The sequence below is a fragment of the Phyllostomus discolor genome, chromosome 8, assembly GCF_004126475.2.
Source record: "Phyllostomus discolor isolate MPI-MPIP mPhyDis1 chromosome 8, mPhyDis1.pri.v3, whole genome shotgun sequence".
In the NCBI taxonomy this organism is placed as follows: Eukaryota; Metazoa; Chordata; class Mammalia; order Chiroptera; family Phyllostomidae; genus Phyllostomus; species Phyllostomus discolor.
This window is the reverse complement of record NC_040910.2, coordinates 73,916,610-73,944,081: the sequence shown is the minus strand read 5'-3', so window position 1 is coordinate 73,944,081 and position 27,472 is coordinate 73,916,610. Positions and strand designations below refer to the sequence as shown.

General features: G+C 54.1%; 1 protein-coding gene across 2 annotated transcripts; it reads left to right on the top strand.

The window, feature by feature from the left end:
- Nucleotides 1-135: 135 nt before the first annotated feature.
- Nucleotides 136-26,444, top strand: SLC13A5 (solute carrier family 13 member 5). 2 transcript variants are annotated; one of them, XM_028534438.2, is made up of 12 exons: nt 139-299; nt 4,501-4,629; nt 4,911-5,047; nt 7,516-7,703; nt 8,644-8,812; nt 10,327-10,449; nt 15,076-15,288; nt 16,101-16,201; nt 17,273-17,391; nt 19,325-19,486; nt 22,614-22,751; nt 23,943-26,444. In XM_028534438.2, exons 1-12 carry the CDS (start codon nt 198-200, stop codon nt 24,072-24,074), a joined length of 1,713 nt encoding a protein of 570 aa, XP_028390239.1. In that variant the 5' UTR covers nt 139-197; the 3' UTR covers nt 24,075-26,444. The 2 variants fall into 2 exon arrangements, with proteins under 2 accessions (XP_028390241.1, XP_028390239.1); XM_028534440.2 differs by lacking the exon at nt 22,614-22,751 and having other exon boundaries at nt 136-299; nt 23,943-24,080.
- Nucleotides 26,445-27,472: the final 1,028 nt, after the last annotated feature.

The window sequence follows — 27,472 nt, the reverse complement described above, 5'->3', positions numbered from 1 at the left end:
CGCCGGGTGGCAGAGTTGGGGGCAGGCGGGCCCCACCGACCCTGCGGGGTGGCCCCGCCCCCCGGCCTTGCGGAGGCCCCACCGTGGGGGGCGGAGTTGCCTCCCCCCGCTTCCCCCGGGACTGTGGCCCCTTCTTAAGCCCGCGGAGCCTCTGGCTGCCCCTCACAAGCCTCTCCCGCCCATCTCCCTCCAGCACGATGGCTTCGGCACTGAGCTATGTCTTCAAGTTCAAGTCCTTCGTGATCTTGTTCCTCACCCCAATACTGCTGCTGCCACTCATCATTCTGATACCCGCCAAGGTCAGTTGCATCTCCTGGCAGTCCCGCGGACTCCAAGCACCCGGTCCCAGCAACGGGTTCCGAACCCGGGGGCACTGAGGTGGAGCGCAAGGATTTCTGGGTGGGCACAGTTCCCCACCCCCCACGGGGGCTCGCGAACTCAGGAGGTACTGGTGCCAGATGGGAGGTGTCCTGTAAAGAATTCCAAGGGGCACGGAAATGCCGGGGAACACCAACCTAGGTTCATAGATCCCAGGACACAAGAACAGTCCCAACAAGCACAGAAACCTAGACGTTAGCACAGATCTTGGCCCCATAGCCCATCCATAGGCTCAGTTGGGAGCAGGATCTCCCCAGAGTGCATAACCTCATTCCTTCCCCACCCCCACCCCCCATTCCAACGATGCTGATAGGCAGCCTGAGAGCTTGGCCTTCCTTCTCTCTCCTCTTCCCTTAATGAATGGGGTCTTCCCAGCTCCAGGTGGCTTCCCAGGTCAGTCAGGGACCTAAGTGGACCCTGAATATTGTCTTCGCCACTCTCTGGCCCTCTTTGAGCCTCGGTTTCCCTATTTATGACCCACATTTCTTTCCAACTCTGAACCCCTGGAGGTCACAGCTGAGTGAAAATCCTTGTCCTGGCTGAAAGGAAGGTCAGGGTTGTTCCGCTTTGCTCACTGCCTGCTGTGGCTGTGGCAGGAGGCGGACATGTTCCCAGAGCTCACGCCTTGGGTGGCACGACCCAGGGTTGCAGGGAAGCTGCGTCCCATGCCCTGGCCTCCTAGCGCTCCTGGGAAGGAGGCAGAGAATGAATGGCCTTGGCCACAGGGTGAGGGCGGTGCTGGGAGCCCTGGCCCAGGCTGCGCTGGGCTGTGCAAAGCCTGTTTGGCAGAGGCCCGAGCCCTTTGAAGCCTTTTGTGGCTGCTGGCTGCTCCTTCCTCATTCCCTCTTTCAGCCCTTTCACTCTCAGCCCAGACAGGAAACCCCCAGCTGCCTGTCCCTCCCAGGCAGGTTTGGGAAACAGAGGAGTTCTTTAGGGGATATTCTGGGGGCAGTGCTGGACGACTGGGGGTGAAGTGGGGTATCTATCAGGAAGCCAACTCTACAAGAGAACCGACTTCCTCCATTCACCCTTCTTTGTGATTTTAGAGAAGCCTCTCTGTTGTCTGGGCCTTGGTGTTCTCATCCTTACAGTGGGGCCAGGTGGCTTGGTTTTGACACTTAGTGGCTTTGGGTGCCCAAAGGGATTCTGCCAGTTCCTAGGATGGGGGAGGAGGAGGTTGAGAACAACCCATGAGTGGGCTGAGCACCGGCTGGGGTGGGCCAGAACACCAGATCCAACTGGGATGGCCCTTCAGTTGCCACACCAACTGTGAGGGGCCACATTTCCTCTGTAGAAAGAGATTTGGGCTGTTACCATCTGTGGGAGGAAGGCAGGCAGGAGAGCTGTGATTTTGGTTCTGCTGGCAGGGAGTGATGTTCCCTGGAATAATTATACAGCTTGGCTGAGTGTGACTGAGACCCCTCTCCCACTCTGCTACTCACACACACACGCCACACTTCCCTGAGCTGGGACCTCCCCCAACTTGGAGTGTGCCCGATTGTCATGAACTGGCTTTGGGAGTGAGGATCAGCACGGGAAGAGGAGACATCTGTGAAAGTCCTTCCCAAGGCTGCCTCCACATGCTGTTCCTCCTGGAGGGACAGGTGGCTGGGAGTCTGGGCTTCTGCCCTGGTGTTTTCTCCCCTTGTGCCTCTATTTAGTCACCACCAAAGAGCTCTCTGCCCCTACCCACCATGGCCGCCCCATTGTGCAAGGGTATGTGGGGCTGCCCCAAGGTACTGGAATGGAACAGAGTGGCTGGGAGGCCAGTGAGAACTTGGCCAAGTGGGGAGGTGACTCTGGAGGCATGCTGCCCTCCGGCCCGAGCCCAGCCTCTCTGCTGCGGCCTTCCTTCTTTCCTTCCTCTCCTCCACCTTGCCTCCTGCCTGGCCTCCTCTCTGCTCCACTCTTTCTGCCCTCTCTCTGGGTCCCTTTTTTAAGAAATGTAAAAAATAGCTTTTTAATAAAATCAATTATATGTTTATTATAAGCATTGATTTTATTAAAATTGCAAAAAACCTTATTTTTTAAAGCCTGTAAGATGTAAAGTAAAAATGAAAAATGCCCTCAAAACTCATAACTTACTAATATTTTGATAATCATCACAGCCTTATTTGTTAATAATTATACATGGTTTTATTTATTTGTTCTCTTACTGTGTATTTATTGAGTCCCATTATGTGCTAGGCACTGTGCTGGGTGCTGACTTTTCAATCCACCTCTCACTTTGATCTCTAACTTTAAGTGCTCTTCCAGCTGCATTCCAGCTTCAGGGACCTGCTCCGAGCTCACCCACAGGGAGCTGAGCTCCTCTCTGCAGGGAGAGTCCCTCTCCTTCTGCGTGGGGGCCACCCCCTGCTCTGTCTGGCCTGGCATGGCCCTTCCCAGCTGCCCTCTCCACTGACGCTGGGGGAGCGTTCTAGACCAGGAGACGGCCCTGCCTCTGGGGTGGCACATCTCTTGAGCCTCTTGATAGTGGGGTGGAGGTGGGGAGCCAGTTAGCTCCATATGTTTTTTGTTGGTTATATTTGGTGCCTCCAGGAACTATGCTGTGGAAATTGGTTAAAGGTGCTGATAACTTTAGATAATAAAAATCCACTGAGCACTCTCTGTGTGTCCTACGTTAAAAATGGCTACTCTTAACTCCTCAATGTCCAGGTGAGGACGTGGAATGAGCAGGGAGAGGGGTTGGGGTTGGGAGCCCGATGAGTCTTTCATCAATGATGTTGTTGAGTGACTGCTGAGAGCCAGACAAGGGCAGAGAGGGGACAGTGATCAGGTCTGCCTGGGGTCTCCCTGGGCTGCTACCCACACTGCTGTCCTGCCTCGCGTGCAGTGGCTTCCGTCAGCATTGCTACCTGCAGCCTCCTGAGCAGGGGCACCTGGCAGAGCCTGGGGACACTTTTATTATCACAACTGGTGAGAGTATTACTGGCATCTAGTGGGGTGGAGGCCAAGGACACTGCCAAATATCCTGCAATGCACAGGACACCCCGCCCCTCAACAAAGAACCATCCAGCCAAAAATGTCCATAGTGGAAAGGCTGAGAAACCCTGCATTAGACAGGAGGGAGGTGTCCTGAGCTTCTCACGGGATGCTGAAGAAAGATTTATTTTTTATGACTGACAACACAATCCAGACAAAGAATTTCTAAGTCTCCTTCCATTGCCTTATGCCTCAGCTGCGTGCTCTTTGGGGTGATGATAAACAGTGATGGTGTACAGGTCCCTTTCCAGCAGTGTTGTTGTAGCTTGTGCTGTGCCGGTCCCTTCCTCTAACACTCATTTGCTGAGCACCTCCTGGGTGTGAGGCCTGTGCCGGTGCTGAGGACAGAGTGAATCCACCAACGCTGGTTCTGCCCTCAGGGTGCTCACTGTTCCCTGGTGGTGGGGAGGGCAGACAGTTGAGGAAACCAACAATGGCAAGCCCATGGGTGAACTGCTGGGGCTGGGGGAGGAGACAGAGAGACTGGGGCACAGACCCAGACTGTCGGGAGGGGGTGGGGAAGACGCACCTAAGGAGACACACTAAGGCAAGTGAACACTCACTCTGCCACGGGGCTGGGGTGTGTGAGAGAAGGGGGCTCAGGAACCTCTGGTACTCGGGGTGCGAGTGGGCAGGGAGACGGTGCTGGAAGGGTCTGCAGTGCCTGTTCCATCACTGAGGATCTCCTAAGTCATGCTAAGGCTTTTGGGTTTTGTCTTGAAGGCAAGAGAAGGCCTTTAAAAGGGGTGATATGATCAGATTTGCAGAAGAGAAAGAGGGCACCGCGGTGTGGAGTGATACGAGTAGAAAGGTCCTATAGAAGAGAGTTGCAGCCACCCAGGCAGGAGGAAATGTGGCCTGAAGAAAGGCAGTGACCGAGGGGTCAAGGCTCGAGGAGGAAGAGGCCAGAGAATAATGGACTGAAAGCTGCAGGTCTTGGTGGCTGATACAGCCGGCTGGGTTGGGACGGGGTGGGGAGGGGGTGCAGAGTCTGGGTGGGTAACGAAGGTTGTCATAAAGGTGCTGACGACACACGGAACCACTGAGGGAGGCGGGTGTTGCCCCCCACATCTCACCAGGAGGGGGCGAGACCGAGGGTGGCAGCAGCATGCTGAGACCTCAGGGCTGTCTCTTCAGTTTGTCAGGTGTGCCTACGTCATCATCCTCATGGCCATTTACTGGTGCACAGAAGTCATCCCTCTGGCGGTCACCGCCCTCATGCCTGTCCTGCTTTTCCCACTCCTCAAGATTCTGGACTCCAAGCAGGTGAGCAGACCCAGGGAATCCTGGTGGCCTTCTGCTTCTTCCACTGGCTCCTTCTCGAAGCTGCTCTCTGAGCTGCCCAGGCCCTGGGGGACCAGAGGAGCCCACTGTGGATTCTTTTTGGCATGGAGGCGTACCACTTGACCCTTCAACCCACTCCCAACTGTCCCTGGAGTCAGCATCTGGTCTGCCCGCCTGTCTCTGGGGACGTGGGTGGCCCTGGGCCTAAGCAATATGTGGCCAGGAGGCAACCCTGATGGAGACTCCATGCCACCATCTTCCAGGTGTGTATGCAGTACATGAAGGACACTAATATGCTGTTCCTGGGTGGCCTCATCATGGCTGTGGCTGTGGAGCGCTGGAACCTGCACAAGAGGATCGCCCTACGCACTCTCCTCTGGGTGGGGACCAAGCCTGCACAGTAATTACACCTTCTCTTCCTTGCCACAGGCTCCCTGTGGGCCCCAGGGCTGGGGAGAAGATGCAGCACTGACCAGATCACCCACAGGCAGGGCTGCCCATGGGCTTACCTGGGCCGGGCAGGCAGGTGGACTCCTGGATGGGGCACATGACAAATGTGACAATTTTAGCTGGGGACACCAGATGCATGGGCAATGGTTGGGGGCCTGTGGTGAGCAGCAGTGGGTGAGGGTTCTCTGCATCCAGAGGATACTGGCCAACAAGGGTCCCTGCATGTTCAGAGGACTTTCTGAAGGAGGGGCTGTGGGGTTCCCAGGTGGGTGGAGGCTGGATCAAGCCATGCCTGATAGGGGAATTTGTGGGGAAAGCAGGCTAGGGGTGGCTCAACCACCCCTCTCAGGAGGAAGCAGAAAGGTCATCCTTCCATAGCTGGCACATCTCTTCCCTCTGTAAAGAAGCTTCTTTCCTTATCTTTCCTCACGTCACTTAGAACCTCAAGCTTCTCTGCCTCTCCAAGATCTCCCCCCACCAATCACAGGCAATTTCTAACCCTCCCATGGAGCTTATGTAATCAGAATCACCTGGCTACATTGAGCATCGACAAGGACTTAGGCAAGATGCTGGGAGCTCATTTATCCCCTCATTTAACTCTCCACAGCCCTGAGAGTTGGGTGTTACTTCTACCACCCACGTTCTCTAGAGGAGGAATTTGAGACAGAGAGGGGATAAATGATTGGCTGTCTGATGAGGCTTTCCCTCCTGGCCACCGCCAAGGGGGGAAAGGATGCACCTTTCTTTTGAAGCAATGTGCTCCCTGAATGAAGCTGTGGCTCAGCCCAGCCCTGAGAAGGCAGTGGATGGTTAGTTCACAGCCATTCCCTCCTGAGATGTCCACGTGTCAGGGACTGTGCTGGGCCCTAAGCACACAGAACCTGGTCCATCCTCCAGGAGATGATGCCCAGCTCCATGGGTCCCTCAGGCTCCCGTGTGCAGGGAACTTTGTGACTCCAATCTCTGTTGTTACACTTCATGGCATTGATCCCCTCCAGTGATTGGTTTACAGGGCCAAATCAAAAGCCATTGCATTTTCTAGCAATGCAAGGCCTCAATGGTTTCAGAGTTCTTGCTCTCAGGATCCTTTGAGTGGCCAGCTTTTCTCCATCAGTAGGTGGACCTCATTCTGAGAGTGCCGAAGAGCTTTTGTTCCCAGATCTGGGAATTTTGCATGGGCGGCTTCTGTGCTCCTTCCTGTCACCTGGCTTCCCCTCTGAGCTGTCCGTGACACTGCCTGCCAGGGGGGTGACCTTTATGTTGAGGCCCACTTGGTGCCTTGAAGCACCATGTTGAAGTCTCATTCACGAAAACTCTGAGCCTCCTTCCAGCCTAGGTCCCAGCCTTTGTTCTTGTGGGTCCGTAAAGTCCACCTGCATGGACTCCAGCTTGGACCTTCATGCAGTGCAGCACCTAGATCCCTGCTTCAGGTGAATGAGTGGCCTTAGGGAGAAGCCTGGCTACCGAGGGACATGGAGGCCAGGAGCAGTTTTGTTCCATTTAGCCAGCCCTCCCCGAGCCTCTTCTGTTTCTGGCCCTGTGCCAGAGTACATGGACGCCATGGAGAAGAATCAGACCCTTCCCCTGCTCACCATCCAAGGACAGAGCAGGCAGGGAAACAGGCCAGTGAGGAGTGTTGGAGGGGGCTGGGGAAGGTTGTTCACCCCACCTGGTGTGTACTGGGAGTGAGGCTGCAGAAGAGCGATGTTATCTAACAGGTTTGGAAGGACCATGAGGAATGTTCTAGGTGGGCAGAGGTGGGACAGAGGTGGAAGACAGGTGGTGTAAATGAAGGGAACATGCCTTCTGAATACTGTTTGTTTGATCTGGTCCATTGCTGAATGGAGATGTGTGTGTGCAGACAGAGGCGATCGAGGGTCAGACATGATGGAGGTCCCACTGTCCCAGGCTCACCCTCCCCCTGAAGGCTAACTCTGTGCAGACCTCCTCAACTTAGGAGAGGGGAAGCAGAGTCTGGGGTGGGTGGCAATCTTCTAGATAGAAGTGGGGTGTTGGGGCTACTTGCACATAGGGCTGTTCTGGTACACCCTTAGGATGTGCTAGGGCCAACTGTTCCCACTGGGTTGGCACCATCTGGTTGCCTGTGCTGGCTCAGCTGGACAGGAGCTCCTTAGAACCACAACTGGGTCTGAGAAAGGCCTCCTGGTGCCCCTGCAGCCAGCAGAGTAGGAATCAGTAGTGTTTGCGGGAGAGAGGGAGGAAAGAAGGAAGGGAGAGACAGAGGGAGGGACTTAAGCTCCAACCCTCCCCCAGACAGTCCTGTCTTAAACTGGCCTCAGCACCCTGGCCTGGACCCCTGGCATCTCGACAGGAGGGCCCAACCCCTGTTGCTCCCTAAAGGCTTGGGGCCGTGGGGGTGGGAATTCTCTGTCTTCCCTCCTTGCTGCTCCTCTGCAGGCTGATGCTGGGCTTCATGGTCATCACGGCCTTTCTCTCCATGTGGATCAGCAACACAGCCACCACAGCCATGATGGTGCCCATCGTGGAGGCTGTGCTGCAGCAGATGGAAGCCACGGGCGCCACCGCCGAGGCCAACCTGGGCTCCCTGGAGCTGGTGGACAAGGGCAAGACCTGTGAGCTGCCAGGTGAGCCCTGGGCTGGGGTGCTGCTGGGGTCCACTTCTAAACAGGCCTCCAGGGAAATACTTAGAAAGTGCTGTTTTCATAAGTTTTAGGAATGTAATTAGGGCATGAAAGTTAAGTCCTTTAATACTGTTCATAGCAAGTTCCAACCCTCAGTTCCCACCCATCACAGAAATCAATAGGTATTCATTTGATTCCCCGTTTGGGTATCTTTTGAGCGCCTGTGGGGTGCCCATCACCCTTTGCTCCTTCTATTCATCCTCATAGAGGCCTGCCCTGAACAGGTCAGACCTCCCGTCTGCTCTCTGCTCCCACAGGCATTGGGGTGGTTGTCCCATGTTGCTTCCCCGCTAGGTGCGGAGCTTGGGGGAGTCAGATGGTGCCTGTTTCATTGTCTGCATTGTCTGTACCCCATCCCCAGGGCCTAGCACAGGAGAACTCAGGGCCCATTCTTCTGATGGCCTGATCGCCAGGTCCTGGGGCTGCTGAGACGAAGCAGATGCACCCATACTTTGGGCTGAAGGAGCCCAATGGGGTGGGGTAGTGAGGCCCCTTGCCCAGTTCCTCTGACTTGTGGGAAGCCACCGGGTGCCATAAGCCAGACACCAGAGGAGCCCAGACAAGGGAGAGGCCTTACTAGGAGGAAAGGACAGTCAAGGTGGATTTGGACACCCCTCTTAGAGGGAGGGACCAACTGGAGCAACAGCAAGGAGGCAAAGAAGGGTGTGTGTCTGAAGTTGCTGAATTTGCACTGGGCATGGAGGAGCCTGGGGGAAGCAGTGGGAAGTGACTGCGGGAGGCAGAGAGGGAGGCTGAGGAAAACCTGAGGAGGGAGCCAGCCGAGTCAGCCTGTCCCCATCCTCAGGTCAGTGGCAGAGTGAGGAGCGGGGCTGAGCAGGCGGTCCCCGGGCCTGGCTCTGCTTACAGAGGCGTGTCACTGCAGGGAGCCAAGCGCTGTCTGAAGGCCCTGTGATGGGGCCACGGGAGAACCGTGGCAGGAAGAGCATATGCAAGGCCATGAACCTGTGCGTGTGCTACGCGGCCAGCATCGGAGGCACTGCCACCCTGACTGGGACAGGACCCAACGTGGTGCTCCTGGGCCAGATGCATGAGTGAGTCACTGGCCATGCCTCCTGGGGACAATGATGTGGGCCCCAGGGTCAGAGCTACTCCTGTTCCTCCTCCTCAGTGGGGCCCTGGAGCTGGGCCCAGCGGGGGTGGGAGGGTGTGCCCCCATCAGCCTCTGTTGCACCTGCTCGGGACTCCTCGAGGTGGGAGCTGGTGACAGTCCCCAGACCTGGTTGCTTTCTGTCCTGGGTGATTCCCGCTTTTCTTCCTGGAGCTCAGCATTTTCACTCACACAAATCGTGTGACTGAACTCTGAGCTGAAGTCGTGGAGGGTGACAACATAGTCCTAGATGCCGGGTCCTGCTTTAAAACTGGCAGAAAACAGGTGCCCCCCGCCTGCCCACCAGACATTCTCCTCGAAACTGGTCCGCTGGCCTGGCTTGTGAATGGTAATGGTCCCGTGATAGCAGGACTCTCGCGATGGCATACAGGGTCAGAGGTCAGGTCACTCCCTGCTTCACCAGCTCATTCGCTGTAGTTCGTCTAATTGCCCTTGAAGTGACCATGTCCTTGTGAGTTCCTGGGTGGACCACAGGGGTGGTCTGGATCTTTCCTTGGCCACAGATAGACATAGGCCATGAGGCCTCTGTCCTGTTCCTGGCCTTGTGCTGGGTAGGGCTGGAATCACAGAAGTGAGAAACCTAGGTGCTGTCTGTGGGATACTTGTGGCCTGCTGAGGGTAGCGGATGCCTGGAGAGTTCTGGGTGGGTCATGTAAATGCCCTCGTGGAGGAAGGTGCAAACTGCAGTGAGCCGGGGGGAAGGAGCAGGAGTGCGATGGTGCTGTCCTATGCAGACAAGGGCCCTGGACGGGAGCTAGAAGGTGGGGAGGATAGGCCTGGAGCCTGGCCGAGCAGACGCTTGTGAGCCAACAAGCAGACTATTCTGATCCTGTGAGTGTTTTCTGTAATGATAGCTTTCAGTTCTCCCTGGAGAGATTCTGGCTGAGTGCAGAAAGCGCTGTGTCTACTTTGACACCCTTGGGCTAAAGTGAGCAACGCCTGGGGGTGGGGGGGGGAGCTTAGAGTGAAAGCTCCTGGAACTGTCATCTGCCCCCACCCTGGGAAGCTTTTGAGATTTGTTTTTCTAGGGGAGGGTGGGGGCCCACCTTGCAGAAGCCTACAGGGTGAGGGTTCTGGGCTGTCTGTGGACCGCCTGATGCTATTGGCCAAGTTATACATGTTCAAAGGCATATTTTTCTGGAGGGAAGGGACATATCTTTCACGAGATTCTCAGCAGGGTGCAGACCCCCAGGAGGGTCAGTCGGTTACTCCTCAGGCTCGTACCGTGCCAGGCTGGGTCCTGAGGCCCGCGCCTGACCGGGGTACCACTGGGCAGGGGACTCAGACGGCTGGGCCTCAGGTGGATGAGACCTCCTCTCCAGACCATCTCTCAGGGCACCTCTCTGGCCGCTGCCCGCACTGTACCCACAGGGCCTAGCCTGCGTGTTCTCTGGCTCAGCATCAGGTAGAGCTGTGGCCTGGTATTTCTCCCTTCAGGTTGTTTCCTGGCAGCAAAGACACTGTGAACTTCGCCTCTTGGTTTGGATTTGCCTTCCCCAACATGCTGATCATGCTGGTGCTCACCTGGTTGTGGCTTCAGTATTTCTATATGGGATTCAAGTAAGTTTGAGCTGCTTCAGGATGGAGTCCCATCTGTCATGCCCCTGCAGAGGAGCCAGTAGGCGGGTCCACAGAGTTCTTCCTTTCTGGCCCTTTTCTCCAGCCCCACCATCTGCCAGTCTGCCCTCTCATTTTGGCCATTTCAGGCTGCTCACCATGCCTTTGCACAGGCTGTTCCCTCTTCCTGGAATGCCATTCTCTGTCTTCCTCCCTTTCAAGCTCCTCAGCCTTCAAGGCCAGTTCAAATGCTGCTTCCTTAGGGACACCTTTTCTGACCCTCTCACCTCCTGCCATTCCATCGTAGAAGACTCCCGTGCTTGCTCCTCTGGGCTCCCCTGAGCACCACATGGCCCTGCCCCTCAGTACCTGTAGTCACGTTCCAGTGCTGTCCTTGACCCCTGGCTTGAGCTCCTCTGAGGCCTGTGGTAAGTGCTCTCTGTCCCTGGCACCCTGCCCGGCTCCTGTCCCAGGGAGAAAGCCCAGCGAGCCATCAACATGAGTCAAAGCAATAAAAAGAAGGGTATCTTGTCCCTGTGAGCAAATCAATACCACTGGCTAACTTCCACTTGGCTGCACGTGTCCATGCGGTGAGGTCACAGCATATCACCTGATAATGTCCAAACAGTTGAAACCCAAACTTTTACTGAACGCTTACACGTTCCTTCCCAGCGGCGTGCGGAAAGTTCTGCCAAGTTCACCTTCCTCTTCCCAGCACACAACAAGTTCACCAAGAGTCATCCTTGTCAGCAGCCAGACTTTGGACAGAAACCATAATGTGTGGCCGACAAATACTTTGTAAATGCTCTTGTGACTTTAAGAGACACAAATTTATCTGTGGAGCAAAGGTGACCCTCTCGCATTGGTATGGAAGGTACTCAGCTGTGAGCCAGGCGCTCTGTGCCTTAAACCACAGGCAGCCACAGCCAGAAATGGGCCTGTGTGGCCCAAGGGAGGGGCTCTGAGAGCTGAGAGGCCAAAGTGCCCCCCAAAACCTGTGAGTTAACTGGGGAAAGAGGGGCAGTTTTGTAAGTTTTCTCCTAAAGGAAAAAACTTTTGAAAATCACTATTAAAAATATATCTGCATGTAGCGTGGTCACAGCATCAGCACAATAGCTGCAGACCCCGCCCCCCCACTGCCCCCACGGGCTGGCCTCGGCAGGGCGAAGCTGCTCTGTGCATGCTTGGGGCACAGCCTGGTTCTGAATGAAGCCCTTTGCCCTGCTTTTCACACCTGCTGCAGGACCCAAGTCCTCACACCTGTTCAGTGGGCCTCAGGAGACCTGCCGCACACCTGTTGCAGGCTGCAGGTGGTGATAGTAATAATGTCAACCAATATCTGTTAAGAGCTTTTTAAGTGCCAGGCACAATTTTAATTACTCTTACATATGTTAACTAATCTTCACATCAACGTGTGAGGTGCATACTCTTATTATCCCCAGTTTACAGATAAGGCACCTGAGGCACAGAGAGGATAAATGGCCTACACCGGGGTGTGTGACTTGGAAGTCATGGGGCTGAGATTTGAACCCAGGCAGTTTGGTCCTGGAGCCTGGTCCTACTACCTTTCATCCTTGTCTCAGTCAGCTCACCTGGCATCACCAAATGCCACAGACTGGGTGGCTTCCACCTCAGACATTTATTTCTCACAGTTCTGGAGGCTGCAAGTTCAAGATGAAGGTGCTGGCCAATCTGGTTCCTGGCAAGAACCCTCTTCCTGGCTTGCAGAAGGCCACGTTCTCAGCTGTATCCTCACAGAGAGAGTGTGAGGATACTTCCTCTTCCTCGGAAGAGGAAGGCACTACATGATCTTGTCTAAACCTAATACCATCACATATGAATTTAGGGGGCACAACTGAGTCCCTCACAGTCCCCTCTTGGGGAGGCGGAAGGTTGCAGCCCTTGGCTGCCTTGAGGCCTAGGTGCAGCCTGGTGTCGGGTACCAGTTTCAGCCTCCCCTCAGCCTGGGTTTGGGGAGGGGCCTGGAGCCCTGAGGGCTACCAAGCTCCCCAGCAGAGCAAGCCAAGGGAGCTGGCCTGGCCCCACAACCACAAGGACACTGCCGGCCTCTAGAGGTGGACACTCGGCTCCTGGGAGCTCACCTGTGCTGTGTGCACTGTACTTCACCCAGCCTGAGGTGGCCTCCGCTGGTGCTTCTTGACTGACAGGGAGCCTGGAGCTTCTGCAGTCCACCTGTGGCTGGGCTGGGGGCTGCCCCGATACCTACCTTCCCGGCATGTGGCTCCAGCTCAGGAGCCTCACCACCCAGGCTTGGAGTGTTGTGGGTAGGGGTGGGGGTGGCTCACAGGAAGCCTCATTTGGGCAGCTCTTTATACTCAGCTTGAATGACGGGACAGTAGGGCATGTCCTCCAGCCCGGCCGTACGCTGCCATGCACCAGGACCTGCCTCCGGGCCTCCGGGACCACCTCACCAGAGGCAGAGCAACACCTGTCTTGGCTGTGGGAAGCATCGCTGCTGTGCCTTCACGTGACTCTCATCTGGATGGTCATGCAGAGCAAGGTCAGGGCGTTGCCGTTGGCCTAATCCAGAAAAATTAATTTTTTGGATTTATGAGTGACTTCCTTGGCCATTGACAACCAAGTGGACCATGGAACCCCTGCCCCAAGATAGCCCAGGACCGCTGCGGCACTACTGCTGGCCCAGCCCCAGCTTTCCTGCCCGGGCTGACCCCAGTCAGGGAATGAGGGCTTTTCTGGACCCCTGCCATGGCAGAGGCACTCAGGGACTCAGGGGTCCCTTCACTCTCTCCTCAGCTCTGTACCAGTTCATCCTCAGTGTTCTGAAGGCCATTCTACTGTAGAAGGACACTTTGTACCCATCCTGCCCCATGGGCTCTGCAGGCAGACTGGGTACACTTGTCTGTACCTTGTGCCAGCCCAGTGGTCAGCAGACAGGACAGGACTGACCCAGAGATGAGGGTGAAACTGCTTAGCCTAAGAGGCTCCTGAAGGCTTGGCAGCACCATGGTGCGGGGCTGGGAGCCGGGGAGCAGCACTGGACAAGTGCAGATGCAGTGCAGCCCCCAGGGTCTACAGTCATGCGATGTCAGCACAAGTCACCAGCAGCCAGGAGTGCCAGAGTCAGCGCTCATCCTGGAAACCTGAAGCCTCTGGCCAAGTCCTACAGTCCCGAGAATGACAGTTGGCAGCAGATCGTTTCTTGGTCAAAACAGACTCTTCCACACCAGGAGGGCGAGAGGCTACCGTCCACACCAGCAGCCTGCTGTGCTGGATGGCCTAAGGGTGTCCTGGCAGGTGACTCTCTGGATGTCCAGACTTGCCCCCTTGCCAGGGCAGAGATTGTGGCAGGCTGTGCAGACATGAGACCCCATCACTGCCTCTTGCTTTCCCAACTTTTGAGCACCCATATCCCAGCCGTCTTGTGTCCTGTGCTTCAGGCTGTGTCCCCTCGCCAACATAGCCCTTGCAGGCAGCTCATGTCCAGCCTTGGCTTCAGAAATTGGCATCTTGGTCCCGATTCCAGCACCTTCTGCCCTCCTATGAAGGCTGTTGTAGGGCCTCGGGAGGGACGTCCACAGGGAGGGCTCTCCAGGGACATTCTTTTGGCTGGGCCCACCACCTTCAGGCTGACAGGCTGGAAAGTGTGCATGGATCCTTCAGAGAATTCCTCAAGGCCTGGATTCTGGGCCCCAGGGGCCCTGTTAACCCTCCCCATGGCTGAGGTACCCTCCACACCTCTTCCAAGAACCCTCCTCCTCCTTGTCCCCTGCCAGCACCTCCCTAAAGGAGGTCCTGCAGTGCATCCTGGGCAGGTCATATTGGACAATGGGCACTGGGCCCTAAGGAACCCATCCAAGACCAGGGCCCAGGCTGGCTTCCTTCCTGCCATGGTCATGCCTGCTGCTAGCCCCAGGCTCCTGGATCCTGAGTCCTGCACTTCCAGCTCCTCGGAAGACAAGCACCCACCCCGGTCCTGCCTGGCCTAGTCTGCTTGTTCTTTGTGTCTTTTGAGCTACCCTGCTGATGGGGCCTGGCATCCTGGAATCACTGGATGTGGTTCCAGGCCACTGTGGGAGGAGGAAGACTTGGGCATATGAGGGAGCCCTGGCTCCACCTCGAACTGGCTCCCAAACTTCTCGTGGCCCTTCCCCAGAGGACACATGAAAGGAACAGCTGGTCTCCAGATGACTGGGCACCTGCCAGGCCCCCCAGCCAGTGGCAGCCTCAGTTCTGCTTATTTCCACCTGCGATACTCCTACCTGCCTCCACCCCCTGTTCTTCTCAGCCTCCCACCCTGTTAACCACCCTCTCTTTTCCTGCCTCCATTGCCCCTATGGCCTGGTCCACATGGGCCGCCCATCTGTGCCTTCTCGGGCCTCTGGGAGCATCCTCCAGTTCTGGAATACCCTGGGGCACGTGTTGGGCACCCATAACAGAGACTTTCCCCACCAAGTCCTGTGAGGTGTGGTAGGCAGATGACACAGACGGAGCGGGGAAGGGACTTGCTCGAGCACCGCCCCCATCCCAGGCGATGGGCAGCACCTTAGGCCTTTCTGCCAGGGTGGCTGCCAACGCTCAGGCTTCCTTACGACCAGCCCCTGAGCCAACCAATCTTCCCTGCTGTCCTCTTGTCTTTGCATCCTCTAGTTTTAAGTCCTGGGGCTGTGGACTGGAGAGAAGGAATAAGGAAAAGGCTGCCCACGAGGTGCTGAGTGAGGAGTACAGGAACCTGGGGCCCATCTCCTTCGCTGAGGTCAACGTCCTATTCTGCTTCTTCCTGCTGATCAGCCTGTGGTTCTCCCGGGATCCCGGCTTCATGCCTGGCTGGCTGTCAGCCGCCTGGACGGAGGGCGAGACAAAGTAAGTTGTTGGCTGTGCAGCACCCTCCAGGGCACCCCTTTGTTCTGTAGATGAGTTCTGAAGCACTCTGTTGGTGTCTGGACTCATGTTTTCTCACCAGTCTTCAGACAAGCCCGCAGATATGTCCCTGTGGCCCCTCCTTCCCCAACAGGCTGAGCAGAAAGTACTTGGCCAGGCCAGGGCTGTGGTGGAGAGAGATCTGTTGGGCTCCGGTGGAGCTCCAGAGCTCTGGCTTCTGAGTCTCTACTCTGTCACCTTTAGTTTCTCATCTTTCTTCAGAGCTGAGCAAGTCCATCTGAAGACACAGATCCAGAATCTTCTTTAGGCAGAAATTTGGCAAAAGGGGGTATATGTAGTTTCTTTCCTGCTTAAGACGATAGGGAGTCAGCTGGAAGAAAGGCCGAGAAACATGCATGTCCTAGAAGAGGCAGGAGATGCAGGTTGGGACAGAGCTGCCTACTGCTGCTCCCTCCACTTTGAAGGTCTGTTCGTGGTCACCTGGTGAACCCAGAATTCTAGAAAATCTGACTGAGAAGAGGTCACAAGTTTCCCCCGGGAAGCAACATGAGTGTGAGAGGGAAGAGAGCTGCCTGGGGGTCACCCAGTGCTGGTGGCAGAGCCAGGCCAGGAGTGGGAGGGTCTTGGTTTCCAGCCAGGATTCACTTCTCCTGACCTTGGCCTCCGGGATTCCAGTTTTCATACCCAGCTAAGCCTGTTTCTCCATGTAGGGATGTTTAGATGCGGTCTAGGTTTCTTGTGTGACTTCCACTGCGGCTGAGTTGGCTCATCCTGTGTGCTCTTGCCCCCCCCAGGTATGCCTCCGACACCACGGTGGCCATCTTGGTGGCCATGTTGCTCTTTATTCTGCCTTCACAGAAGCCTAAGTTCAACTTCTGCAGTCAGACTGAGGAAGGTAAGTCTCCTGTCCCAGTCTCCCATTCATCAGGGTTGGTGTCCTGGGCTTAGGAGGGAGAAAAGTCTACTCTATCAAAGAGGACTGGCAAGATTACAAAGTCTGGACAGAGGGTGTTTCTCAAGCCTTCCCTGGGTATTGTTTAGTGTAAAATTTTTCTTTTGCTTTTTCAACATTTGAAATCATATTACTATTACAACAAGAACAGAAAAAATGTCTTGAATTTTTCTTTTTAAAACATTTTATTTATTTTTAGAGAGAAGGGAAAGGAGGGAGAAAGTGAGGGAGGGAAACATCAATGTGTGGTTGCCTATCACATGCCCCCTACTGGGGACCTGGCCCACAACCCAGGCATGTGCCCTGACTGGGAATCAAACCAATGACCCTTTGGTTTGCAGGCAGGTGCTCAATCCACTGAGCCACACCAGCCAGGGCCAAATTTTTCACAATGCTATCAGTATTTTAGGGTTTCTCTCTCTCCCAGTCTTTATTAATAGGCACATGTATTATATGACTATAAATAAAACACACAATTTAAATCCAGTTGCTTCATTGTTTCTGTTTTCATATTTTTGCTTGAGGTTACTCTATAAACATTTCCTGCTATTGCCACAGTCTTCAAATTTATCTTCTCTAATACCGGCGTTATATTGCTTGGAGGGGATGTAACCATTCTCTTGTTATGGAACATTCTAGCTGTCTTGAATTTTGCATTATTATAAAATAATGTGTTCATGTATCTAGCTTTTCTCTGAGGATGTTTCTCCTTCAGGAATCATTTCTAGGAGTGATGATGCTGGGGGATATATATCTTAGTGGCTCTTAAATGCATTGCTGCGTTGCTTTTCAAAAGGACTATGCCAACTTGTAGTGCTGCCAGGAGTGTACAGTAGCTTTGCCATACTCTCACCAGCAATGGGTATAGTAATTATTGTAAATGTTAGCTAATGTATAAATGTAAGATGGTACTCATTGTCCTTACAGACTTTTGTTCCTCTTGATTAGATTTTTGTTTTCGCTTCATAAGTTTGCTCTGGGCTCTGTATGTGTGTGTTTATTGTTTCTTCACAGAAAGGAAAGCTCAGTTTTATCCCCCTGCACTGCTGGATTGGAAGGTGACCCAGGAGAAAGTTCCCTGGGGCATCGTGCTGCTGCTGGGGGGCGGATTTGCTCTGGCTAAAGGATGTGAGGTAACTTCTCCAGCTGTGGGCGGCCCAGGGCACCCCCCTCCCCCCACTCTGCCCCCCTGGGCTGGTGCTGCATGGTGCCCTCCACTAACTGCACATTTCTTGAGGACAAGGACTCTGTCTTGTGACCTAGGAGCCCTGCACCATGAATGGTGCCTGGAGTAGAGAAAGTGCTCTTTGAGTGATTGCAGAAATGAGTGAATTTAAGTGACCCTGGGTTACCCCAGAGAGGCAGAGGATGCTGTGAGGTCTCCTTTGGGATTTGGTAATAAGGGTCTTTACTCTGATTCACTCCAGGGAAATCTGCAAGTTTTCATGGAGATTTCCACCATTACCTTTGGTTTTTCTCCTTGTTGAACTCTTTGTTGATGTGGTTGCCATTTAAAAATTTTTCTCTAATAAGTGTGTAGAAGGAGAAAGACAGCTTTTGGGAGAAAAACACCCCCAAAGTATAACTTTCTTACCTCTCCCCCTGCCCTGATAGAGAAGAAATGAGCCAGAGGGGGGGGGTGAGCGAGCTTGATGCTGCTTGCTGTCCTCCATGCATCCGCTCATGTGTCCATCCATCCACGAAGAGAATGTAATAGATAGACTGAATCTGTCTTATTATTTTCTTACCCTATTTTCTGCAGCATCTAAAACAGAGCCTGGTGCATGGTGGGTGCATAAATAGTTTTGGGTGAACAAATCCATCTATCTAGTCACTTCTCTACCCAGTCATCCACCCATCTATCATTCATTCACTCACCAGACACTTCTCTTATGTCCTTGTTAACCCAGACATGGGAATTACAGAAGAGATTGAAATATGGTCCTTGTTCGTGAGCACTTCACAGACTAGAGAGGGAGACGTATCTGGAAGAGCATTCCAGGAAGGAGTGGCATGTCAGTAAAGGAATAAGTGTGTGGTACCTAGCTGAGGAACAGGTGAGGCTGCTGAGCCTAGCAGGGGCCACTCCACAAGGGTCTTGAATCCAAGGTAGGGAGTGTGGACTTGATTCTGCAGGCAGTGGGCAGCCACTGGAGGGCTGAGGCCAGAGAGTGACTTGGACAGATCTGCCCTTGGGGAAAATCACCCTGATATCTGGGTGGAGGCCTGGGCAGGGCCGGGGATGAGGGAGGCCCAGCAGACGCTCTGCAGCTTTCATCGAGCTCAGCCTCAGAGTGCTGGATGCCAGGACCACACTCTCCTCCTTCCGCCCCCAAGTAACCAGTCTCTCCTGGTTTCCTTCCAGCTCTGACTATTCTTGCTCATTCTCCTTTGATGACTTTTCTTCTGGTCTCCCCTAAATGCAAGTGTTCCTCCAGGCTCTGTCCTTGGCGTCTTCCCTGTTCACTTGCATGCTCTCCCCTGGACGATCTCTTCTCGGCCCAAAGCACCAAATCCAGATCCCCAGGTTCTGGCTCAAATTTCTCTCTTCAGTTACAAGAACTGTGGGGGACTGAGAGGAGACAATGGACATGAGAAGCTTTTGGTGACTTGGTGACTGATGGGTAGAAGGAATGAGGGGGACAGAGGTTCCCCAGGGTGACTCCTGGTCTTCTAGGTTGGACAGCAGGTGGACAGTGAGTCCATTCCCTGAGCTGTGGAGCCCAGGGGGGAACAGTAGACTCTGGGCTAGAGAGGAGAAATGCAGGTAGGGACATGTTGAGTCTGACATGCTCATGGGACATCTGGGTGGAAACTTGTGGAAGGAGTATAGATGTAAGTCTGGACAACAAACCAGCTGGGCTAGAAACATAGATCTTGGAGACAGCAGAATGAGGATGGAGAGTGAAATTGTGGGCATGGTTGAGGTCACCCCTGGAATGTATGCAGAGAGAGTAAGAGGTAGAGGATGGGCTGAGCTCCCCGGGGAAGGGTGAGGGTCCCTCCTGGCCTACAGGAACTGTAAGCCAGTTGCCCTTTGGTGCCTGCCCTCCGGGTGCTTCCTAGGTCTCAGGGCTGTCTGAGTGGATGGGGAAGCAGATGGAGCCCTTGCACACTGTGCCCCCGGCAGCCATCACCTTGATCTCATCCTTGGTCATTGCTGTATGCACTGAATGCACAAGCAACGTGGCTACCACCACCCTGTTCCTGCCCATCTTTGCCTCCATGGTAAGTAACCCTGCTTTGTTTTGAGGGCCCTTAACCATTATTTCATAGGAAGCTGCCAACCCAGAACTACGTCCTAAGTCCCTAGAGAGGCAGGGAAATCAGGGCCCAGAGCCCAACCAGGCTTTCCAGACATGCATCCGGCCCTGGCTCTGATAGGACTGGTGAGCCCTTGATGAGCCTGGGCCTGCCCTCGGTGCTCTGCTGGTTCTTTTTTGTATCCCCACTGCTGGCAAAGTGCTAAGAATAAACCAGGTGCTCAACATTTATTTGTCAATGTAACTGACTATTTCTCAAGATGGGGATGCAGGGCTCATGCCCAGGGGGAGTGGACCAGTGCTGTGAGGGAAGGCCTGAGGGTCTCTAAGAATGTAGTGCAGGTGTGAGAATACAGAGCTGGGAACACAGAGGTCTCGGGGAAGGTTGGGCTTGGGAGTGGCTGGGGGGAGGGGCTGTCCTGGGAAGATGGAGAGCCCAGGTAAAGGAAATGGGGAGTGTGACTGAAGATTCCCAGAAGCCTTGTGTGGTGCGCCCAGGGGTCAGGCATCAGTGTGCTATGGGAGGGCATGTTCTTGAGCTGGCACTTAAAGCAGAGCTTATAGGAAAATTGGCTGTGATCTTTTTGTACATTTTCTTCTGTCACTCAACACATGGCAGTGCCAACCTCCAGGTGGCACAGGAAGAGGCCTGGGCGTGGGGTCAGAAGACCTGAGTTCAAGTCTTGGGATCCTTGAACTTGTCCCTAAGTTCTTCCTTCTACACTTGATGGTCAAGTAAGGCGAGGGCTATGAAGATCCCCTGTAGACTGCAGAACGAGCCTGGGAGACACGGTGGCTGCCCTTCTGGGGTTGGGAGACACATTTACAAAAACCTGAACACGGAATTGCAGTTGGTGAATTTCTGTTTGGCCTCCAAGGTGTCCATGTGTATAAAAAGCAAACCCAAGCAGTTTTCTCCTTTCAATCCAAGTGAAGATGACAGTGTTAGGAATAGCGAGGTGGCTGCCCCAGCTCTCCCTCCCATAAGCAGGCTGCCCAGACGTACACCAAGGAGCATCTTTTGATGCTGGGCATGGGGTGGTGAGGCCTTCCCTCCTTTGGCAAAGGTTTGGCTTTGTCGCCTCCAACCCCAGCCGTGAGCCCCGAAGGCCCCAAGCCAGGGAAATCGAGCTCTGAACCCAAGGGGGTGGCCAGGCCTTTCCAAACAAGGTCTTCTAGAACCAGAAGTCCCAGTAAGATTCCTCACGGTGACCTCCAAGCCCACTCACACTCCTGCCTCAGGACCCAGCTGTGGCAAAGGAAAAGGCGGTAATACCCCAGCCTCACCACAGAGCCACATACACCATGTATACCCAAGGCCAGGACAAATGGAGGGACCAGGAAATAGACTGGGCCCCTGACTGGGACCTCTCAGGTTCTCCCGGGGGCAGTGTGACTTGGTGCAGCCTGTCTGCCCATAGGAACCCTAACCTGAAACCCGCTCCCATGCCCCAACTCAGCCGTTCGTGGTTGTGAGTGTGTTTTAGGGAGTCACTGGAGATGCTGACAAGCACGCACAGTTGACTCAAACACCACAGGGGTCAGGGGAACAGCCTCCCTGTGCAGTCAAAATTCCATGTGTAACTTGTGGCCCCCACAGAACTTAAGTGTGGTACCTCAGTATCCACAGGGGCTGGTTCTGGGACCTCCCTCAGGTGTCCCAATTGGCGGATGTCAAGTTCCTTACATAAAGTGGCGTAGAGCAGTGTGTGCAGCTGACTCTGCACATGGCAGGCTCCTGTCCGAGCTGCAGCTGGCTGGCTCTGCAGCTGGGAACCTGGGCATACAGAGGGCTGAGTGTACGTTTGCTGAGAAGAGCCCACGTGTAAGCAGACCTGCACTGTCTAGCCCCGTGTTGTTCAAGGGTCGACTGTGTTACAAAGGTGCACTTTGCAGAATCATTTATTATAAAATATTTCCATGATAGTAGGGGTCTGATGAAATAAGTTATATATTCATAAGTGTAATATTATCAAATGAAATATAAAATGCAATATTGCAATTTTTTAAAAATCAGAGTTTTGAAGGACATTTAGTAAAATGGGAGCATATATAATTTTTTAAGTTGAAAATGTAATACATATACATGACTTATGAATGTCAAATAATACCAAAGAGTATAGGCCCTAACTCTCTAGCTTCCTCCTAGAGACAACTTCTGTTATCAGTTTCTTAGGTATCTTTCTGGATGTATTGTACACACACTCTCTCTTGTAAACAAATGGTATCAGTCTATGGTCTTGTCCTGCACCTTAAATTTTAAAAAATCTAACTATAGATCTTAGAGATCTTTCCATGTTAACACATAAAACCTACTTAGTTCTTTACAGCTTCAAACTACCTGTTGTCTGTATGTGCATGTTTTATTTGGCCACCCTGCTGCGGATGGCTGTTGAGTCTGTTTCCCACGTGCTCTGCTGTTGTAATGCCGTGATGAACATCCTTGCATATGTGTCTGCTCTCATGTGCATGTCAGTCTGCACGCTAGGTTATTAATTTTGGTAGATGTTGGCAGATATTATGAATGTATTATGATATCATTCACTCATTCAACAGATATTTAACGAGTGTCTGTCTGTGAGGTACTATTACATGTGGCTGAATTTTAAGCTGTAGAGTAAAAAAGATGGATACTGAATTCCGTACTCAAACTGATCCCAAGTGTGTACAAAAACACACATGTACACAGATGTATCTGTTGGCGAGAAGCTGTGCTCCTCCCTGCCCTCTGAGCTGTCTCAGTGTGCAGCAGGACAGACAGACATGTGCACGTGTGGGCTGCAGGAACACTTCAAGGCTCAGTGTGGTCTAAGTGGCCGGCAGGGTCTTTGGCACATAGTAGGTGGCCAAGAAATATATGTTGAATGAATTGAGGGGGTTCAGAAAGGGCTCCTGGGGGGAGGGCTCAGAGCTCAGCCTTTGGGGTCCAGCAGAGTTATCGCCCAGAGGCGTGGCAAAGGGCAGAGGACCCAGGGCACAGAGACGCAGAGGTGGGAATGCGCACTGCACTGGGGAGATGCTTTCCAGAGTGCTGGCCCCAGGACCTTTTGTTTTCCATGTCTGTGACACTATAGTGCTGTGTTTCCCCCCAGTCACGCATCATCGGCCTCAACCCGCTGTACGTCATGCTCCCCTGCACCCTGAGTTCGTCCTTTGCCTTCATGCTGCCCGTGGCCACCCCGCCTAACGCCATCGTGTTTGCCTACGGACACCTCAATGTTTCTGACATGGTAACGCAGCCACTTTTGTTTACTCCTATCAGCTCCGATGCTTTTATCGCCAGGTATGCCCTGTTTGTAAATGACCCGTGATGTCACATGATTTGGGAATAGCACCAAAAGTCTCAGTCTCCCCTCATTATTTGCACTTATATGCAGCTTGTCTTCTTTTTTGAAATTATCTTACATTTCATACTGTTCTGAGTCCCAAGGCTGAGAGGTGGGTTATAGAATCTCCTACCCGGAGGGGCCTGAGCAGCCACCAGGGGAGCCCTCGCTGAACACTCGGAACAGCTGAGAGTGGGCCCCACATGGCCACGGGGCACTTCACACACTAGCAGAAGCTGTGAGGACAGCCAAGAGGGACAAGACTGAGATGGGGGGCAGGGGCAGATGGACACTAATGACAGCCAGAGAGATTGACAGAGGTGTCTGCAGATATGAAGTACGGGCAGGGAGCGAGAGACCACGGCCTGGGAGCAGAGGACACTCGGAAACAAGTGCAGCCAGTGGAGGGACTCTTCGGTTCTGCTTTGGCTTTATTGCCCCTGACAGGAGAAGGAGGGCAGTTCTGAGAGGAGGCAAGCCAGAAAGGGAGGTCCCTACCCCAACACAGTTGGGGGTGAGTTGTTGCAGAGCCTCTGCTGGGTATCTTCGACTCTGTAGAGCATTTTTGAAGAGAAGGGGTAGTCCAGAAGCTGTGGACTACAACCTCAGCTCCAGCCCCCAGTAAAAAGTCTACATGGGCTTGAAAGCAGTGGTTAGCGAGCCTGAAGAAAGAGCTGGCATCAGAGGGAGCCACGGGGGGCTCTCGGGAAGCCAGCAGGTGCCAATGCGATGGTGAAGGGGTGGGGGCAGCACAGGACCTGGAGTCAGACCTGGCCTCCTCCAGTAATTCCCTGAGTGGCCTGGGGTGTGGCCTCATGTCACCTCCTCAAGGCCCAGTTTTGCAAATGTCCAGATAGGCAGAGAACCCGAAATCATGCCTGTTTCCCGGGGATTCTCTGAGCACCGATAATACTTGCTAGGTGTGAAACTGCTTTGTCTGAGGGTGGGGTGGACACAGAGCGTGGCCCAGGGATGGGAGCCCAGCACACCAGCCCTTGTTCCCTTCTCCAAGCACTGGCTCCTAGCCTCCCTTTCCCCTTGGTTCTGATGCCCTGCATGACCCTGGGGTGCTGACTCTGGCCCTGTTTTTTCCAGGTGAAAACAGGACTAATGATGAACATAATTGGAGTCTTCTCTGTATTTCTGGCGGTGAACACCTGGGGACGGGTCATATTTGACCTGGATCATTTCCCTGACTGGGCTAATGTGACACATATCAAGACTTAGGAAGAGCCACAAGACCATAACACAGGCCCTGCCCTCCTGAGGACTCCTGAACCTTCCAGCATGCCTTCCAGCTGAGCTTTGGGTTTCACACCCCAAAGATGCCGTGATGCCTACACCCCACAGGGTCATAGCCAGGGTGGGGTGGCTGGAGGGCAGGTTCAGACGTGAAGGGAGCCCCCCAAGAGGCAGCCGGCACCCGTCTTTCCCGGGGGCCTGCCGTCATCTCTGGGACAGGCAGGCTGCACAGGGACTAGGACACCGGCTCCTGCCCCAGCTCAGCCTTGTGCTGGCCTCACGCTGGGCTCTGATGTCCACTTGCTTGGTCCCAGGGTCCTCTAAATGGGAATCAGATCCCAGCTTGGGAGGTGAAAACACTACCTTCCAGAGTCCATGCCTCTTGCTGCTGACTTTGGGCTGCCTCAGGTCACTCCTGTCACTTGGAAGGGACAACCCAGCCCAGGGACAGAATGTCTGGTCCTGGGAAGCTTCCTGCTGCTGGAGTGAGAGTGGGAAGCAGAGCCTCCTGGAACCACAAGTGTAATGCCACCAGCAAAGGACGAGGAATTTGAGTTGACTTCCAGACGACGTCACCTATGGTACGCCATTGGCGAACCAGCTCCCCTCCGTTCCTCACTCCATCTTACCTGACAAATGGACCCCTTCCCCAGCTTCCCACTGCACCGCCTTCAACTCCTGTGCCCCTTGCTTTCTGGGCCCACATTCACTGGGCTGGGGCCCTCCTGCACCCCCTTTTCTTCCAGGCAGGTCAGCTTGGCTCTTCTGGGAGATGCTCTTCCTGCCACCCACACAGCTGGGATCACACTCCAAGTATGGGCAATGATGGCGCCTTTGGGGTCACAGTCAGCGTCTAGGTCCTCCCTTGCCTGCAGGCCCAGAGTGGATGCAGCTGTTAATTGCCAAGAGCAGGGTCCCTTCAGAGTTGGTCTGTCCTGCCAGGGTCTGAGCACCCCCCGGGGGGGGGGCTTGATTTTGCTGACTGGCCTTTGCGGCCATGCCTGGTAGTGACAGAGCATCATGGAGAATGAGCACTACTTGGTGGTCCCTGAGCAGACGGCCCCTGCCCATGAGTGGACCTACCGGAGGTTGCTGGAGCAAAGACCCCGAATGGCTGTGGGAACCCTCAGAACCCCTATGATGGAGACGTGAGTGACACCCACCCTCTTTCCCAGCAACCCCATTTTCTTTCCTTCTGCCGCTGCTCTGGAAGGGAGGCAGAGGCAGACACATGAGGTCCAACAATGGCCCTTTTCAGGGCAGGAGAAAGTATGGGAACCCAAGGAAACCCCCTCAGGGACTGAGTGTGTACCTGGTTCCTTGGGTGGGAAAGTTCTTGACCACCCCATCTGCCCCCCAGGGGAAGGTACGCTGTGCTGTCTCTGGTGCTTTGCTGTGTGTGGGTGGTGGGGCAGGCAGATGCATGGACAGCCGCTGCCCACCTCCTGTGTGCCAGGCCTCCCTGTGGCTGGTGCATCCACCACTTTGCTCGTTTGACATTCGCAGCAGCCCTATGGCACAAGCAGGTATTATTATCTGTGTTTGTCTTCCAAGAATGCTGGGCTCAGAGAAACAAGCAAGCCATGTGTCCCATCACACATCGAGGTAGTGGCACTTGGATCTTCAGCCTCCATGTCCACTGCTCCTTCCTCTAGTCATTGAGGGTCTTGGCCTTACAAGGCCTGCAGGGAAAAGTGGGCAGCCAAGAGCAAGTCTACCCCAAGGCCCTGCTTGCTCAGGGAAGATCATGGAACAAGAGCCCTTTCTGCCACTGCCTCTTAAGACGGGCTCAGGACAGTGTTGGGACAGACAGGGCTGAGCGTTGCCTGAAGAAGCAAAGCATTTGTTTGGAGAGAGAAGCATGGAAGTGGCTACCTGCTACCGCACTGGGCTGAAACTGATCCACCCCCCAGTATTGCTCTCTGTGCCACTGCTGTGGGCTTGTCTGCCAGCCCGTCTGTGGGCTCCTGGAGGACTTACCCTGCCCACTGGGTCCAGTGCCAGCACTGTGACAGACTCCGAGCAGGCCACCGTAAGTGTGATTGGTAAATAAACAAGTGATCAGAGTGGTCAGTGAGATGCATGCCTTATGGTAGTGGGCAAGGTCCATGAAGGCCGTCCAAGGTGGGCACTGAAAGATGAGTAGGACTGGCCAGGCTGATGAGGGGGGTTGTGGTGAGGTGGGTGGAGGACTCTACCAGATTCCACCTGCCTGAGGGTTGACAAGAAAGCTGGGTGGGGGCCTGAGGAAGCTGATCAAAGGCTACTTCTATATGGCATTTCTTGAAGTTGGCTGGAGTTGCTAACAGTTTTAGCCAGTGCCAATCAGGATTGCTTTGGGCTATGAGCAAGAGAAAAAAAACCCAGCTGATAGTAGCTTATACCCTAAGGACACTTAATGTCTGCTTAACAAGAACTCTGGAGGTAGAGAAGTGCTGATATTGGTCCAGCAGCTCACTTGGGCCACTGAAGACTTGGGCTCCACCATCCTAAGGGCATCCTGCCTTTCTTAACTCCACGCCTGACCCTTGTGCTACAAACACATCTGTATTGAAGGTGGGAAGAAAGAGATGTGGGGTGAGGGTCTGACAGTGCCTGCTTCATCTTTCCTTTTTCTTAGGAAAGCAAAAACTTTCTCAGAAGCCCTCACTGACTTCCCTTTATGTCTTATTAGCCAGTATGAGGTCATATGGTCATCCTTAGGCCAATCGTTGACAATGGGTACTTGGACTATCATGAGACCAATTAGAACCCATCTCTTGGGCTTGGGGAGCTGGCCTATGCTTCCTGTAATGGTGAAGTTCCCACCCACCACAAAATCTGGGTTCTGGCAGGAAAAAAGTGGGGAGCTCTTGGGTAGGTGATGAGCAGGATCTAGCGTTATGACCCTTTCAGAGGGCTGCCCTCACTGCAGCCTGCTTGAGTGGCTGCCATGGAATTCGGTAGAAACATATTCCTAGGTGGTAAGAGAGTACATGGTTGTCTGGTCAAGGGCTTCAGCTCTGCTTATAGTTCCCAAAGGCCAGGACTCCAGGAGACCCACTGGACGGGGAGGCTAAAGTGCAATTCCTGACTGAGCTCAGCCCTGACACCTGACACAAGTCAGTCCACTCTCTGGGCCTCAGTTTCTCCCAGGGAGAGGCCGGACTAGAGGATCTGCAAGGGCCTGTCTCCCCCTACCCCATCTGATCCTTCATCTGCTCAGGCCAAATGCAGTCCTGCCCCCAGTCCCCACACTGTCTCGGATCCCACACTTGCACACAACTGGCTCCCTGTGCCCATCTGGGTCTTAGCCATTTGCTGAAAGCCCTTTCAGACCTTCTCCTCATCATATTTTGCCTCTTACATTTTGTAAACGGGTTCTACCCAAGACCCTTCAGTTC

Bases quoted from the DNA above. Each gene is read 5' to 3' on its own strand.
- SLC13A5 (XM_028534438.2), top strand. From the start codon at position 198: ATGGCTTCGGCACTGAGCTATGTCTTCAAGTTCAAGTCCTTCGTGATC. The intron at 5,048-7,515 runs GTAATTACACCT...GCTCCTCTGCAG, and splicing joins GTGGGGACCAAGCCTGCACA to GCTGATGCTGGGCTTCATGG. The intron at 8,813-10,326 runs GTGAGTCACTGG...TTCTCCCTTCAG, and splicing joins CTCCTGGGCCAGATGCATGA to GTTGTTTCCTGGCAGCAAAG.